This window comes from Microcebus murinus, chromosome 10 (assembly GCF_040939455.1).
Source record: "Microcebus murinus isolate Inina chromosome 10, M.murinus_Inina_mat1.0, whole genome shotgun sequence".
In the NCBI taxonomy this organism is placed as follows: domain Eukaryota; kingdom Metazoa; phylum Chordata; class Mammalia; order Primates; family Cheirogaleidae; genus Microcebus; species Microcebus murinus.
The window spans coordinates 67,449,298-67,467,828 of NC_134113.1; the positions used below are offsets into that span (position 1 = coordinate 67,449,298).

At 42.8% G+C, this 18,531-nt stretch overlaps 1 protein-coding gene across 5 annotated transcripts in view; it reads left to right on the forward strand.

The window, feature by feature from the left end:
* TBC1D30 (TBC1 domain family member 30) overlaps window positions 1-18,531 on the forward strand; it is a 93,088-nt gene that overhangs the window by 39,769 nt on the left and 34,788 nt on the right. The window contains exon 1 of one of the 5 annotated variants that reach the window (XM_012782394.2): window positions 17,633-17,972. The exons of 3 other annotated variants lie outside the window; for them this stretch is intronic. In XM_012782394.2, coding sequence (XP_012637848.2) covers window positions 17,816-17,972 — 157 coding nt within the window. In that variant the 5' untranslated portion in view covers window positions 17,633-17,815. Of the gene's footprint in view, window positions 1-17,632; window positions 17,973-18,531 lie in introns of those variants that run through there. One more of the 5 variants, XM_012782395.2, reaches the window with a different exon arrangement.

Genomic DNA, 18,531 nt, shown 5'->3' on the forward strand with positions numbered 1-18,531 from the left:
TTCTAGCGTGTCCAGCCTCCAGGTGGTGCACACCAAACCCACCGTGTAAGTACATACCCTTCCCCTCCTCCCCCCTTCCACCTGCCCACTTTCCTATTACAGATTTTTTTTCAGACATTTTGGTTACAATATATATCTTTATCTCTCCCTAAAAAGTGATAGAGGTAATCCCTCCCCCCCACAATGCTCGCCACTTCCTTAAGATGTGGATCTCACCCCCAAATCCCTGTTGAACACTACCATTTTTGAGCACCATAGTTTTAGTCAATCAGTATCAATTTGATGGTAAGTGGATGTGTAGCCCCTTTTCCAGATTGTATGTCGTCTCGCTTTGTATTACAGGCTTAAGCTTAATCCAGGATAGCATCAACGGTGCTAGCTCACTGTCGTTTCTTAGGATTGAGTAATATTCTATTGTGAACATATACCACATTTTAGTTATCCACTCATGAATTGACGACCTGCTCAATTCTAAATGTGCATCTAACCCTGTCTCCCTTCCCAAACTGCAGGAGATTTCCCCCTACCTGCTTCTTTGTGTTTTTGCCATGATTTTTACTTTCAATGGATTATATGCCACTGAACAATAATGTAACATCTTTTTTTCTGATGATGGCACGAACAGGTAGATGTTTGTAATGGATTCTGTATCGAAATATATTTTGATATTGTGTGTTGGAAAAGAATGGTGTCTGAGGGATACACATCATATCCCATGTCTAGCCTATTAGAGTTCTTTTGGTTCCGCCTTGTATTGCCTTCCCAACACTAGTTACAGAGAGGGATGTTCCAGGGCATGGCCATTAAGGCAGCATCAGAGTTTTCCGTTTGGCCTGTGATCTCTCCCATAAGGTAGGTTAGGGTCATGTATGAAAGCTGCTGTAGCTGAGAGGGCTTTGGTTTTTTGCCTCCTGCTGGAGTGGGAAAGGGTGTCCTTCCCACTGCTTGCTGCCACTCCCAGGATGGCCAGTAGAGGGCAGGCTGGCTCCTTTCTTTGATCAGGGACCTAGGACTCCCTTCTTCCTGCCCTGTGTGTCTCTGATCTTCAGCGGTTTTCTGATTTGTCCGATCACATAGACTCTAGAATCAGTTATATAATTAAGAACTAATGGAGAAGGGGTGCAAAATTCATTTCCTTGTTTTCTCCATATGACTTGACTCGGAGGGTAGGTCTGTTTCAGCCCACATTGGCAGCCCTCTCCGAGCATTTTCTGCTCTAATTCTCCTAAGACCTCCCACAGAAGGTTTAAGGGGCTCAACCCTCAGCCCCTGGAACGTGGGGAGGTTTGTGGTCTTCAGCTGTTGGGTGATGATTCTCCAACAGAACTTTAAAGAGGTTGCTCATGTTTGATCTCCACGGCAAGGTCTACAGCACTCCGGCATGCGTACAGAAACACGTGGACTCCTAGGGAGCTAAACAGTCTATACCTGTCCATATTAATAGGACTTTTGTTGTTCTTGGAAAAATGTGATGATAATAAACATCCATTTTAGAGGAGAAGCTAAATTTGCAAATAATATTGGGCTGTGAGTTCAGGAGTCCTGGATTCTGTTTTTGATGCTGCTGGGTTTTCCCAAAAATCATCCTGCTTGCGTTCGTTTACCTGTTTGTGAAGCAGCATCCTTCCCAGGGGCTTACTGGGTGGCTCCTCTTCAGGATGTCCATCGAGAAAATCCATTTCTTCTTTCTAGGTTTTAGTTGCTGTATTTGAGAGTAGGGAGAATTAATCCTACATCAGGAAACATAACAAATTTCCTGGGGAAATGCCCATTTTTTTCCTGCCATCCCAGTCAGACCATTTAAATAAAAATTTAGTTATACTTCCTCCTTTTATAAGAGTGAAAGTTGACAATGAGTAGTTGTCTCTGTTGTAGTTATTGCTAAACATCCCCCCTACCTATGGTAAGACCAGTGAAATACAAAATTTGTCCTACCTGTGTGGGCCATTTATGGGATGTCAGTATCCCATGACATCCATGTCCTCTCTGTGGATGGCTGGGGCCAGGCTTTCTTAAACTTCCCCATTAAGTAAATGCTCCTTGCACTTGAATTTTAATGCATTTCATTAATACTCGAAACCATATCCAAAGTATGTGTTAGTACTGTGAATATAGTTAGGGTATGAGAGCCTTAGAGTCAGTAAGTGACTTCAGTTTTCCCAGGAAATGAACCGAATTCTCCCCTCAATTCTCAGAATAATGAAATTTGAGATCCGTGGGGATCATCTAGTCTACCTTACTCATTTTACAGATGAGGAATTTAAGGCTCAGAGTTGAATAAGACACTTATAATCACTGTATACTGTTAGGAGGGCTTTTATCAAAAAAACTAGAAAATAACAGATGTTGGCAATAGTGCAAAACAAAACTGAAACCCTTGTGCCCTGGTGCTGTGACTGTAAGATGGTGGAACTGCTAAGGAAAACAGTGTGGTGGTTCCTCAAAAAATAAAAATGGAAATATCGTATGACCCAGCAGTTCTACTTTTGGGCATGTACTCAACAGAATTGAAAGCAAGGTCTTAAAGAGATAATCTGTACACCCATGTTCATAGCAGCATTAGTCACAATAGACAAAAGGTGGAAGCAACCCAAGTGTACTGTTCAGCTTTAAAAGGGAAGAAAATTCTGACGTGTTACAATATGGATGAACACTGAGGACATATGCTAAATGAAATAAGCCAGTCACAAAAGGACAAATACTGTGTGATTTTACTTGTAAGAGGTACCTTGAGTAGTCAAATTCACAGGACAGAAAGTATAATGGTATTAATAGTTGCCAGGGGCTTGGGAGAGGAGAGGAATGGAGAATTGTTGTTTAATGCTGTGGTGTCCAACCCCTGGACCGTGGACTGGTACTACCAGTCCATGGTTTGTTAGGAACCAGGCCACACAGCAGGAGGTGAGTAGCAGGTGAGCAAAGCTGCATCTGTATTTATCATTCCTTATCCCTCATGTCGCTGCAAAGCTCCGCCTCCTGTCCGATCAGCAGTGGCATTAGATCCTCATAGGATCGCAAACCCTACTGTGTAAACTGCATATGAAAGGGATCTCGATTGTGCACTCTTATGAGAATCTAATGTCTAATGACCCGCGGTGAAGCTGAGGCGCTGAGGAGCAGCTGCAAATACAGATCATCATTAGCAGAGAGGTTTGACTGCACAATAAATATAATGTGCTTGAATCATCCTGAAACCATCCCTCATCCCATGGAAAAATTGCCTTCCATGAAACTGGTCCCTGATGCCAAAAGGGTAGGGGACCACTGGCTTAATAGATACAGAGTTTCAGTTTTGCAAGATGAAAAGAGTACTGGACATTGGTTGCATAACAGTGTGAATGGACTTAACACTGTACTGAACTGTACATGTAAAATTGCTTAGGATGGTAAGTATTATGTGTATTTTGCCACAATTTAAAGAAAGACACTTCCATCTTTCAGCCACATGGGTAGTTGGTACTGCATTTCCTCTCAACTTCCTGTCCTGTGCTTTTCCCAACATGCCATTTGTGACATTCTTTCTACAAATTTAATCATGGATCAAAAGCTAAAGCATCCTTCTTCCAAATGGTTTCTCACCTTCCAGAAAGATAAATTCATTGCTGACACTTGAATGCTGTTTGACTCTCCACCTTCCTCTTTTCTTCAAATCGCCCATTCCTGCTATGTGTTCTAAGGAGGGCGAGTTACATGCAGTACTTAAAATTTACCACATTCTTTCTTGCCTTATGCTATTTCCTCTGCCCGGTACTCTTCTCTCCACTACCTCTATATGGTAACTTCTATTTTTAGGATTCAGCTGAGGCATCATCCCTTTTGGAAAATACTTTTGACTACATAGTCTGAATCAGGTGCTCGCTGCTTTCATGGTCGCCCTGGACACACGGCAGTGCAATTCTCTGTTTCCTGGTTTCCGTCTCCCACTGGACTGTGCCTTCCCAGTTTCAATGCTGTGTGTCTAGTGCATTACATGCACAGGGGAGGTGCTCAAACGTGTTTGCCACAAGATGAGCTATATATTTTGGAAGATACTGTTATAGAGAGAAATATTCAAAATTTCCCAACTCTCTGGCTTTTTAAAGGGTATCTCTTATTTTTGATTGTGGTAAAATATATATAACAGAAAATTTACTATCTTTAACAATTTTAAATGTACAACTCAATGGTGTGAAATACATTAATAATGTTGTACAACCATCACCACCATCCATCTCCAGAACTCTTTTCGCCTTGCAAAATTGAAACTGTGTACCCATTAGACAGTAACTCCCTACGTCCCTCTCTCCCCAGCCCCTGGCAACTACCATTCAGTATATGTCCATTTGTGATGGGCTTATTTCACTTAACATAATATCCTCAAGGTTTATCCATGTTTTAGCATGGATAATATAATACAGTATAATAATATATCCATGCCACAACCTGGATTTTTAAAGCTGAATTTCTTTTTAAGGCTGAATGATGTTTTATTATATGTATATACCACATTTTGTTCATCCAATCATCCATCTGTGGATGCTTGGGGTTGCTTCCACCTTTTGGCTGTTGTGACTAATGCTGCTATTAACCATGGGTGTAGCTCTGTTTTGAAAAACATGACAAATCTGCCCTTGTGCTATCCATCCAATATCACACCAAAACATACCTTTAATAACTGAACTTTTTACAGCCTCTATCTTGAACTATCTTTTCTCCATCTATCTGCTTTCTGCTTTTGAAACAGAATCGAAAGCAAGGTCTCAAGGAGATAATCTGTATACCCATGTTCATAGCAGCATTAGTCACAATAGACAAAAGGTGGATGCAACCCAAGTGTACAGCAATGGGTGAATGGATGTACACATGCAGTGGAATACTGTTCAGCTTTAAAAGGGAAGAGAATTTTGATGCGTTACAATATGGATGAACACTGAGGACATATGCTACATGAAATAAGCCAGTCACAAAAGGACAAATACTGTGTGATATTACTTGTAAGAGGTACCTTGAGTAGTCAAATTCATAGGACAGAAAGTATAATGGTATTAATAGTATTCCAGCTTTGATTCTGTGACTTGTTTTTCTTAATTAAAACTGTTTCTCCAGCTTTCCTCTGCATCTGTGATTCATGCCCTGCCCCTTGTTTGTGGCTTTAGATCAGTAATGCTACAGATCCAGTCTAATGACTTGTTCCTACACTTCACAGAGCTTGAGATCCTTGGTAGAACATGTTCCCCTCCCTCTTCCTCCTTTACTTTCTCCTCCTCTTCCTCTCCATCAGCCTTATCTTCCACTTGTTGAGCTATTCCCATCAGAGGAAGGGTTAGCCGACAGCAGCCCTCTCATGTTCTGTTCAACGTGAAGCCCTCCTTCCTTACCCTTCACCCCTACTGCTCTGCCTCCACCCACTTCCATCTGCCATAATCTCAAGGCCTTGGAGAAATGAAAAATGACCTCCAGTACTAGAGACAACCAATAGCAACCTATAGCCTCCCACGTCCAACAGCCCTTGTTAGTGGATTTTCAGGAGAATGGACTTGTTTCATGTGTGTGTGTTCTGAGTTGGGCCATCCTCCTTCTCTATTCTCTCCTGCTGCCGTGCCATCTTTTCCCCTTATTCCTTCACTTACTCTGAACCAATTCCTTCTCCATCATTCTCTGAAGTACCATTGACCTGAGGCTGTGAAACACTTTCCTGAAGGTTTCAGGGTAACGTGGAGGGACCTATATAGCATGGAAGAAAATAGGAGATGGCTAATTATTGAGTCAAATCCTAGATGAGGTTGTTCTCAAATGTCCTTTGCCTTTCTCCCCCTGAGAATTCCTCTCTGATAATCTTTTCCTTTAGGCTCTACTAATCTATTTTGTAGATAAACCATCCTTACTGTTAGGAAACCAGAAGGCCCCAGAACAGAGAAGATAAACCCTCGTCACTGGCCTAATCTAGTTTTTGCCACATGGAAGAGTTAGCCATAGATAAATTTGTTGCCTATAGCATTACTCTATGTCATTCCAACCTACCTGGATGTTCAGGCAGGATGGAGGAGGCATTCCGAACATTCCTTTCTGATCAAAGTTCATTTTGAATCAAGCTGTACACTAGATTTTGTAATGCAAGTGTTGGATACATAGCAAGGGAACATCTGAAGTGTTGACTCCATCAAAATGTCAACATCAGTAAGTGGTTAATGAGATTTTCTTTTTTCTAGTGAGTGTAATATGGTGCAAGAGTTGTTAAACACTTTTTAAAAAACTTTGGGAAATTTGGTTTGAATCATCTCAAAAGTTATCTTAACTCGGAGATGGTGATTACAACAGCTGTTCTCTGCACGAGAGGGAACACAACAATGGCACAAAAATTATTCAGGACCAATTATACTCTGAGTCTGCATCATTTTACATTTTCTCTCTATGCAGAGGGTCTTTGGTTTGTTGCTTTCTCAGCTAAGCAGCTTCCTGTTTCCTTTTTCACGTTTGGCAAATTATTTTTAGGGACAAATCATGTCTGCAGTTTCTTGGAGAACTTCAACGGGCCCACATTTCTTCTGAATGAGTTTTACAGGCTGAGTTGATGCAGCAAGGAGTGCCCCATGAGGTGACCACCAAGCCCTAGCTCTCTGTGTGTGCCCTGATTGACGACAACTACATGCCCCGCCAGGGAGTCATATAAGATACAGCCAGTCTTTGCAGTCTGCACCTAAGAACTTGTTTGCCTGGTATCATGGGACTTTTTGGTTAACTAGCAGTGCTAGGCTGACCTCGTTGATGATGCTTCTTTGTTATTTCTACCAGTACCTAGTTTGTATCAGTAGGTAAAGGATTCAAGGGGAGTTTTTGGAAATGGTGGACATTTCATTCAGTTGGTAACATCAGTGGGGCCATGAGCAAGTTTACTTTCAGAATTTCCAAAATGTTTTCATCCTGCTCAGATCAAAAATATCTGGCTGGGCATGGTGACATGTTCCTATAATCCCAGCTACTTGGGAGGCTGAGGCGGGAGGATCACTTGAGCACAGGAGTTTGAATCTAGCCTGTGCAACCTAGCAAAACCCTGTCTCTAAAAAAAAAAAATCTGGGTATATTTTACTGACTTGGAAGAATGTGGCTTTAGAGTGAGATGGACCTGGGTTCAAATCCCAACTTCACCACTTATTAATTGCATGATCTTAGGACAGTTATTTAGCCTCTTGGTTGGTTTGTTCATTCATTTGTTCATTCCTTTCTTCTTTCCTTCTAGAATTAAAAAAATCAGAAAATTACAAGCAAAAATATAATGATTTCCCATATTCCCACTACCCAGAATTAACTCCTTATATTTATACAACTGTATTTTCCTTTAGTCGTTTTTTCCTATGCCTAGCAAAAAATTACCACAATAGTATATGCATACACTCTCCTTTTACATTTCTTTGGAAATAATATCTACCTTGTTGGGTTAAACAAGATAAATAGTTCAAGGACCTTGTCCACTGCCTGATCTATAGTAAACAATTGGTATGAGTAGTTATTAGTTCTCCTCCTTCTATCCTTTATTCATGCATTTCCATTAGAAAACATAGTCCTGATAAATCAACAAGCTTATAAAAATGATTTTTTAATAAGATATTTCTCTTTCTAGGGTATATTTGCAAGCCCCAACTTGAGGAATTGGTGTTAATACATGTTGGAATATAAAATACACTGTAAAACTTATTTATATTGCAAATAATGAAAACGTATTCAAGGACCAGAACTTTCTAACAAACGGTGGATTGCATTTTGCAAACTTTTAAAAATAAAATGGTTGAACCAAATTTTAGAAAATTGCGTACATTATTTAAAAAGCTATAATATTGGAGGAATAGGAAGATTGAGAAGAAATTGCTCACTTAAACTCTGCTATGAAGGATTGATTTCTTGCTTGTAGTGATCTTGCAAAGTCCGTGACTGTTGGGTAATTAACACTTTATTAATTTATGAAGAGCAGCAAAGGGCTGGTTCGTCTCCATTGTGGCACATTATCTTTAAGTAACATGTTAAAAAAAAAATCAAGATGATGAAAAATACGAGCAATTTGTCAGTTTAAATGGATGCTCCTTTTTATGGGCTTCCTGGAGTGGTTCTGCACTGAATCTCTAGGCCAAATTGGCTGGTCACATAATTAAAGAGCAAAGAAGCTCAAGTGACCTGATGGCATTATTGATAATCTATGACAATGTTATCATGTAAGTTTGAAATGTCTTAAAAATATTCTGCGTGCCTTTTTACTACATATTAATGATGGAATAGGTCATATTTATACATAGAGCTCACTGTGTGCCAGACACTATGGCAGTGCTTTACCTGTCTTGTTTGCTCCTGAGAATAAACCCTTATGACGTAGGCACCTTAAGCCATCCCATTTTCTGAGTGAGGAAACTGAGACAATTAACTTGCCCCAGTTACATGCTACTGGGTGGTGGAGCCAGGTTTCATACCCAGGCAGCTGGTTCCAGAGTCTGTGATTTTTAGCTATTATCCTACGCTGACTGCCATTGTATCTAGAATTTCATCTGGTGAATAGAGCAAATATGTAATATTTGAGCTTCACATATTTTGGAAACTTGTCAGGGAGACTAAGAATAGTATTTATGGATTTTTTTTTGTACATTGTACAAATGTTAGTCAAAAATAACTATTTATAAATACATCTGCTAATTACTCTTGGAGTTGGATAAAAAATTCCTTTTTCAGGGAGTGGGAAGGTGTGGCTCTCTTTTTGACATGATGAGTCCATGATTTTATTTCTTTTTAATGTTCATGTGCTAAGTGTCAAATGTGTACAGAGCCTCATGCTAGCTGCAGGCAGGGGAGAGGAGAGATAAAACGCTGAATAAGACTTAGTCCTTGTGCTCAAAGGAGTTTATGACCAATTGAGAGGAAAGAGCCTGCCTATAAATAATGCAAGGGCATGAATGAATCAGGTGTTGGGGTGGGGAGGAGTGTAGCATATGGAAATATAAGTGTTAAGGCAGGTACTATTTGTTTTTCTTTGTGTGTGTGTGTGTGTGTGTGTGTGTGTGTACCAATCACACAGAAAGGCAGGTACTATTTTTAAAAGTCAAATCAGCAGGATCCCAATTTGATATTCTTTGTGTGCCATAGATACAATTAAAAAGACATTTACTGAGTGCCCACAATGTATTAGGCCCTCTGCTAGAAAATTATTTTGAATTCTCCTGAAATGCATTGCGGAACTTAGTTTTCAAGCATCAGAAAGAAGCAAAAATTAAGAGAAACCAGAGGTAATTTTTTTAAAAAGATATAATGTATTCCCTCCCTGGGAGCTTCATGTCTGATTGATGCTGGCATGAGGCCAGACTGATGATGTACTGCCAAGTGATGCTGTGTCGTAAGCATGGACTAAAGACAGTTGTAATTAAAGGTGCCAGCCCTGCTATATTAGTACGTGAGTATAATAGGCCGCACCTGCACTGCTTCTAGGAGAGGCAGGCCCTAGAGAAAGTGTATGTATTAAGAGCTGTCTGCTTCCTTAGGTGTTTTTCCCTATTACCAAAATTTTAGGTTGACTTTTGAAAATGAGAACATAAATTTGACCATTACCAAGGTCCACCATGACTGGTGGATTTCTGTATATTTATGACAGTAAAGATAAAAAGTAGATATTCTGCATTTTAAAATGCTGAGCCCTAAAGTGACTGGGATACAGTAAAATGTCTCTTATCCCCAAGTATCTGTCACCTGCATAATTCAGGAGACTTGCACCTTCCTTTTAATGGAGTTCCTTACATGATTTGAAATCCCTTTAAGTTTATTCCCCTGTGATTCACTCACAGTGGAGTATTCTGTTAACCTTTAGAACCTAGGAAGGAAAAACAGTGATAATTTCTGTTACATTTTTCTTTCGAGTCAATTTTTTAAATATTGACTTTTGAAATACAATGCCAATTCTCTTTATGCAGGCCCAGGTTTTATTTGTGGGAATTATCCGCCTTAGTATATAACTTTTTGGCTAAGTATTTTTCTTCCTGTTTCTCTGAATTGCCTTAAAAATAAGCTTCATTTGGAGGAATAAAGTTCCCAACTGCTTTGTAGGTTTCTAGAAAAAAATGGTCAATAGAAGAGTATATGTGGAAGCAGGAATTATGAAGCTTAGCTATTAAAAAAGATGTTTTCAAAATGAGGTTTCACTAAGAATCATGAGTCTCTGCTTCCATTTTTTTAAAGTTTAAATTGATTTCAAAGTAGATCTACTATAGCAGCACCTCATTGAATTGGGATAAAACAAATGTGACCATAGAAAATAACAAGGAAATAAATTCACAAAAAACGTCAAAGCATTTGGTTTCATACACAATCATGCACAAATGTATATTTTTAACTCTCATATTTCAGATGAAGACTTGGGACCAGTTTAATTGCATGAACTCCTAATACCTGCTCTGGACTCTTATACAATAATGATCTAAAGATAATGTAAGATTCTTATTAAATACATAAAAATTTGATTTGTTCAGTATACTCTTTTTAAGTCAAGAAAGGGTAATACATTTTAGAAATATTCTTAATGAGGACTGACACCAAAAGTTTTAAATTTGAGTTTACTGAACATGTAACAACCCAAATTGAATTGTCCAAGCATTGCAGTTGGCCGACATTTATATTGGATTGAGGAATTCTAATAGACTCTCTGAAAATCAGTTAAATTGATCTTAGAGAATCATAGGGTTGGAAGCTGTTTTTCTGATAGTCCAACCTCACTTCATTTTAAATGTCCCTTGACAGCACTCTTGACTGCTGGGCCATGCAGCCTTTGCCTGAGAACTCCTAGGGGGAGCACATTTACAATCTCCTGAGGCTGGATGTTATCTTTTTTTTTTTTTTTTTTTTTTTTGAGACAGAGTCTCGCTTGTTGACCAGGCTAGAGCGAGTGCCGTGGCATCAGCCTAGCTCACAGCAACCTCAAACTCTTGGGCTCAAGCAATCCTTCTGCCTCAGCCTCCCGAGTAGCTGGGACTACAGGCATGTGCCACCATGCCTGGCTAATTTTCTATATATATTAGTTGGCCAATTAATTTCTTTCTATTTATAGTAGAGACGGGGTCTTGCTCTTGCTCAGGCTGGTTTCGAACTCCTGACCTCGAGCAATCCGCCCACCTCAGCTTCCCAGAGTGCTAGGATTACAGGCATGAGCCACCACGCCCGGCTTGGATATTATCTTAATATTACAGTTAGAGCATTCTTAAATTTTGCTGTCATCTACCCTTCTATAACTTCCACTCAGCAGTTCCAATTTAGTCCTTTGGAGCAAACATAAACTAATTTCAACATTCCCACCCAGTGAGTGAGCACATGAGGGTGAGAGAGCAACAGAGGAGTGTCTGGTGAGGACTTCCATGGGTGTCCTGGCCAGCCAGACCGGCCTTGGGCGTCCGGGCCTGCGTCCCACGCTGGGAAGACATCTGTGTAGTCTGCTTGCAGTGCCATTTCAGCCTCTATTCTGTGCAGTAACCACAAACACTAATAACAGAAGGACACCCAGATGTAAATGTATTGAGTTGCCTGCTTTGAGCCATGACTTCTATTATGCCATTTACTTCCCACAGTAACTCAAATATCATTTGTTCTAAAGATGAGGAAACTGAAATCCAGACGTTAAGTAACTTGCCCGGGGACGTAGAGCTAGCAGGTACTGGCATCAGAATTCCAACCTTGGGTTGGCTGCAGCCAGCCCTTTTGGACACACTGCATTGCCTCCTGGAGGATCTTACCAGGAGAGGTGACCCACGTGTGCCTTCACACGTTTCCTCATCAGTCCACACATTCAACATTGTTTCTTCTGAATGAGCTCAGCTTGGAGAGCTAAGGCTTCCAGGCCTGCCAAGCCAACATCATTGTTGATTCTGATCTCTCCCCTTCCTGACACTTCTGTCTTCTCATCATAAAAATTAAGCATATTACTTTCAAAGGCATCACCCATCTCCTGTCTAGGGACACATGAGGTCTGTCCGGAAAGTATCCAGCCATTGTTAATATAACAGGGATGGTTTGTGTGACATGGATGTAACCTGGCAGCCAAGAAGAGTGGACTGGAATGCACTTGAGTGAACAATGACGACTTGACTGTACTGGTCAGTGGGGCACTAGACGCTGTTGAGCGAGCATGTGTACTGTGTGGCGGGCGGTTGCATTCAAAATGACTGAGTGAGTAGAGCGACAGATCTGCATCAGGTTTTGTGTTAAGCTTGAACATTCCTCCGTGGAAACTATTCCGATGACTCAGAAGGCTTTCAGGGATGATGCAATGAGTGCAGCACAAATAAAAGTGCGGCACAAACACTTCAAAGGTAGTTGAGAATCCGTTGAAAGTGATTCATGTTCTGGAAGGCCTGCAAGAAGCAGAACACCTGAGGATGTTCGACATACGGGTTAGGTTGAGAGATGCTGGGAGAAATATGTGAGGTCCCAAGGTGCCTATTTCGAAGAGGACTACGGTGTCATTGTCCTATGTACAATGTTTCTTGTATTTTGTATCTTTTTCAATAAATGCCCTGTTTTTCATATGACATGGCTGGATACTTTCTAGACAGACCTCATATATTTCTAAGCCAAACTAATCTACCTTAGTAGATATGAGAAACTTCTCTTTTTGTATCCCTCAACTGGAGAGAAAGACTCCTAGAATGGCTTGCTGTAAAATATTGGGGAATCTCACCTAAACGGTTAATCATCACCAGGATACACAATGATTTTGTCCTCTGCAGCAATGAGTCTGTCTTTCAGCTCCACTCTTGCTATAGAAGTAAAGAGCTAAATACCACAATTATAAGAAGAGAACAAATAAGCTTTGTTCTTGGCATGTTTTCAGATGAAATTTAATAGCTCAATGAATTTAAGCTCCTGAAAACGCTGGAACAAACAATGCTTAGATAGAGATAATGGTATCTCTCCAAGTATTCGCATAGTATTTTAAAGGAACTTTCACACTGTCCTTATCACTATCCACTCAGTAAACAGTACGCTCTTTGAGGGTAGTGCATATACTGTGTTCATACTTTTATTTCTCATAGGTCTGACTACAGTGCCTTTCCCACAGCAGCTGATCAATACATTTTTTTCATGAGTCAGAGAATGAATAAAAGAAATATAAAGATGTCTTTATAGGTTAACATAAACCTAGCTCAAGTAGTAGCGAATCAGTTTCAGTCATTTTGAAGGAAGAAAATACTTTACAGAAAATAACAGGACAAGAAAGAATACTATGATTTCTAAAGTCTTTGGCTGATTATGTGTCTGAGGTTACATGGATCTGGCTGCAGGGTGTTAAGTACATTTCCAGTATGGCATTGTGGGTGTGATTTGGTATTGGAATTTTAAAGCCCCTCTGTTCCCTTTTAGACAGAATCCTTTCTCTGAAATTAATAAAATATGAAAGGCACACCTGATTGTCTTAAAGGATGCTTGTGTTTAAATAGAGAAATTGTTATGACTAAGAAAATCACATAAAAAGCAAATACAATGTCCCATGTATGTAATGTGATGTCATATAATTGTAAAGTTTTTCCTTCCTCCTCAATTTCTTCCTGCCGCCCTGCTTCTGTGTCTCTTTCTTGAGGGGAAAGCAGTTATGGCAGTGAGTTGAAGGAACTACTTATTAGGTCCCTGCTTCTAGGTGGGTCTGAGGAGAGTGTGAACTTCTTATGGCACTGGCCATGGATCCTGTCCCTATAGGAGCTGTCACTCTTTACTATGGAGGAGCTGTTCACAGACCTTCAAAAACTATAGGGATAGTGGGGGCAGAGATATGCCACCAGACGCCCACCCTTTTTATTAGCACAAGTGCAAAATGTCCCATCTCCTGCCCAACGGGCCACAGCATTAGATCTGATGCTCCAGTAAGATCTCTTCGAATCCTCAGAGATGTGTGTGCTTGTCAACACCTGCCAGGGAGCGCTGGGGCTGGGAGGATGGGTTCCAGGCCCACTTCTCCAGAGCAGTGGTTTGTGTCTCTCCTTACAGCAGGCTTCTGGGGCTTTTTCTTTCTGGGCTTTTTTCCTCACTATTAGTTCTGCTCAGGCCCTGATGATAAGCACGTAGGCCCTTTTTATTTTAAGATTTTACTGTTAAAACAAAAATAGCAGTATGGGGAAATCACAAAAGTCTCAGACTTGTTTCTCTTCTGGAAGCCTCTTGAGACATAGCTTGTATTCCTTATGTTGAGCTTTCTTTTCCTCCCGACTTCTTCCCCCTTCTCCCATTAAAAGAAAAGTTTGCTTTCAAGGAAGCCTCATTCCCAGCACGTAGGCCTGAAGAGGCAGGGAATGACAAATGGTCCATAATTTTTTTGTTTTAGCCCGGGAGCTTGCAACTGGGGGGATGTCCCGTGGGTATTAGCTCTGAGACATCCAGAGTATTTCCTCAAGGCCCTCATTTTGAATCCAAGTAACAGTTTCTCATCCAATGCGAAGTTTTCATTGGGCCTTCCTTTCTCCAAATTCAGTTCAAATCATAAATATTCTGGACTGTGCCAACGTACAGTTTGTCCAAATGTGAATTCACAGATGTTATTTGATTAAGAAGAGATCCCTCAATTAGTAATGAGTGATGGTAAATTGGCCTGGCTGCTGACATCCTCAGGCAAAGTCCATGCTGGCTTGCTTCCCCTGTCAGTTGAATTCAGATGACACCTTTTGCTTTTGGAAAACAATATTCCAGACATGAAATAAGAAACTATGAGTCACACAATAAATATAATAGTAGGCTTGCGCCATGGCTGCTTTTAGAGTATTGTATTTTAGTGCTTGTTTAATTATCTGTTTGCTATAGAAGTTGGCAGTCGTGCCTTTTCTCTCCTGTAAACAAAATAATATTGTTTAATTCCTTCGCTACTTATTGCCATAATAGCAGAAACTCTTAAATATTTTTTAGAAAACAGATTTAGATTTGTAATGAATCTAAAGGGGGTGAAATTGAATGCTGCTTTTGAAAGTAAACAAGCTCCTTACTCTTAGTAAGAAAAGCATTATAGCTAAAGATTTCAGAGAGAGGTCTTTTTGTCAGCCCTGACACAGGGGTCAGTTGGCAGTCTAGGGTCTAGACTTCAGCTTCGGAAGTCTAGAAATTTGATTTCTTCAGCTTACTGAGCATTGAGTGAAGTCAGGGGTATTGCCTGCTGTTAACTGGTCAGTACCTTTGCTCATCTGCAGCAAAATCTATATGGGAAGCCAAATGGCAATGAGAAGTTTGCTTGGCGAGCATGGCGTCAGAGGTAGGTGGATGGTCTGAGTGGCATGTGTCCCACAGCCCCCGGAGTTGGATGTTCTTCCCACTCCAAAGACAGTGTTGTAGAGCAGAGCCAATTGCTTCTCCTCTTGGCTGGCCCAGGGCTGGAAACTGAGTATGAATAGCCTCTCTTGTTAAAATAGAACACAAAACCCTCTAAGGCTTGAGCAGATGAGAGCTCTGGAAGACGAGACTGTGCATGCAGTTACCGGCTGGTTCTCCTGGATTTCCCCTCTCCTGCCAGCTCTCTCCCTTTCATCTTGGATGTTCACCACCATCGCCAGCTCCAGGGGCATTTTGTGGTGCCCTCTAAAAAATCGGCCAGAAAAAGGCAAACATCAGACATCTTCCTTTTGTTCTCAGCACAGCCGAGATAGGCTGGAACAGCAACGAGTATCTTATTAAAATTAAGAGAAAACTGTAAAAGCATCAGGCTGAGAGAGGACAGGTTTCTGAGCTTGGTGCAAAAGGTTAGGAGACGCAAGCTAAACAGTTAAATCATGACCAGGCTGGACAATGGCTTCATTTTCTAATGTGATGCTTTTTTTTAAAGAGGACTGCCTTTTTCAGAGTATCTTTACCTCAGGCAGCCACAACCAAATAGTTTACATATCCTTTATCAGCCTGGTTTACTTTTGCAGATGACTCATCTCATTTTAACAGACTTTTAGTTCATTCTTAGAGTTATACCATTTCTGATGCTGTCCTTAAATTCTGGGGGCACGTCACAAAGCCCAGAATGCACTGATTACAAAATAAGTGTGGCAGAGTCGTAGGAATGACTTCTTTTTCTGTCTTGTTCAGAATATCGTTATGAAAGCATTTAAAAAAACATTCAATATTTTGTCAGTCAATAGCTGCCATTGTTTTTGATGTTCAAAATTCATCTTTGGCTAATAGGAGGAGGAGTATATTTAGTGGCTCTTGTGTCCTTTTGACTCGACCCCATTAATCTTGGAGCACTTCTTTCCTTTTTGAGTTCATCAAGATGTTTCACACTCTTCTTGTACTTTTTTGGGCCCAGACCTGGAATCAGTCACCCCTTAAAGGAGCTTTTTGTTCCTTTAGTAGAGAATGGTCTTCACAACCTGGGGCTGTTCATTGTTGCTAAGTTTGCCCCACTTCTAAAACTACTTAGTGCATATGTGGTGTTTTTTTGTTTTTTTTTTGCTTCGTTTTTTCGAGGTAGGGTCTCACTCTGTTGCCCAGTGGCCTGATCTTAGATCACTGCAACCTCAAGCTTCTGGGCTCAAGTGATCCTCCTACCCCAGCCTCCCAAGTAGCTGGGACTACAGGCATGTGCCACCATGCCTGGCTTTTAAAATTTGACTTATTATTAGTATGTTATTCCAAAATCAAAACTATAGAAGGCGCATCAAGAGAAGTTTCCATTTTTGATTCCTGTCTCCTCCATGCTGTTCCCTCTTCTGTCACTTTTTAAAAAATTAGTTTTTGGTTTCTCTATCTAGTATTTCTATTTCCAAATATTAACACACACACAAGTATCTGTATATCCCTCGCACCCTTTCCTTCCTGATTCACTTTTATAGTAAATAGTCCATTGGTGAAAATACTGCATGTTCTCATTTATAAATAGGCACTAAGCCATGGTACACATGGTCACCCAGAGTGGTGGTAATGGACATTGGAGACTGAGAAAGGGGGAGGGACGAAAATTACCTACTGGGTATAGTGTACACTACTCCAGTGATGGGTACGCTAAAAGCCCGGACTTCACTATACAGTTCATCCATGTAACCAAAAACCACTTGTACCCTTAAATCTATTGAAATTTTAAAAAAATACTCTACTGGCGAATAATGTAGCTTGAGATTTTTTTTTTTTTTTTTAACCGTAAATCTGGCTAATAGTTCAGAACTACTGAAGTCTGGCTAGAGAGATGAGGAAACACTTCCTTTTAAAACTTTTAAATAGGAACAGTTTTTCTTGAAGCCCACTTTTCTAAGAGAAACCACCACTAAAAATTGTTTTTCACGCTCTCTGTGCCTCCCTGAGCCACCAGGAAAAGAGTTCGACACAATTGGGGATGGCGCTTGTGCTTCACCATCTGCCACATGCGTCCTGCGGCCGGTTGCTCGGATGGGGTGGGCAGTTGCATCTTGCGCCGTTTGGTGACCCCTCCAGCCCCTCAGGTCTCCGGAGAAGCGCGGAAGTCTCCGCCGCTGTTTCTGGCCCCCGAGCGCAGTTGCGCACCCGCCGGTCCCCTACCGAGCCCGGGCGCCCCGCCTGCGCACGCGGTGCCGGGATTGGGGGCGGGAGCGCCGCCTCCGTCTCTCGCGCGCTCGCTCCCGCCCTCGCTCCCCGCCCCGAGCCCTCGCTCCCCGCCTGCCTCCGCTGAGCAGGCTCCGCACTGCAGATGCCCTGGCTCCCCTGCGCTCGCTCGGCGGCGTCCCGCAGGTCCCCTGGCCCCTCGAGCACCGGCGGCACTCTCGCTGCTCCCGAGGGGCCCTCGCCCGCGCTCGTTCGCCGAGCCCCGTGAGCGCAGCCGTTACGCCGGTGGGGCAGCGGGGACCGGGGCGGACGGTGGCGGCGCCGGAGCCCGGGGCGCTCTCGGATGCGGCAGGACAAGCTGACCAGCTCTCTGAGGCGCGGGGGAAGATGCCTGAAGCGGCAGGGTGGCGGCGGCGTGGGCACCATCCTGAGCAATGTGCTCAAGAAGCGCAGCTGCATTTCCCGGACCGCGCCCCGGCTGCTCTGCACCCTGGAGCCGGGTGAGGACCCGGGGCTGCAGGCGGGGCGCCGCGAAGTAGCCTGGCGCCCCGGAGCCGGTGCCGCGCGCGCCTCTGCCCGAGCTGGACTCCGCCTAGGCCGGGGAGCGCCCGCACGCCGCCCGCTGCGGGCCACCGCCGCTTGTTGCCGGCGCGGCTCGGTCGGCCTGGGCGGGCAGAGCGCGCGGCCGCGGGCCTGGCAGGGGCAGCGGCCTCCCGAGGCGCGGAGCCCCGGCTGCCCCGGCCCGCCGCTCGCGGCCGCCCGCCCCGCGGCCTGTGCGCCCGGCCTCGTCCGCGCGCTGGGGAAGGCGGGCGGCTGCCCCGGCCGCCAGAGGCCGCGCCACCTATTGTGCTGCGGGCTCGCAGGAAGCCAGACCTTGGAAGAGGTGTGTGGGGCGGAGACAGGCACAGGTTTGTCACTAGAGGTCGGAGGGGAAGGCAGCGGCTGCGGAGGCAAAAACTGGGTGTATTTTCCTGAGAGTCCCTGCGGCGCGAGTGCCGGGGTCAGCTCGCACCGGCGCCTCTAATTTGCGTCCAGGTGGGGAGCCGGCGGGCGATCCTT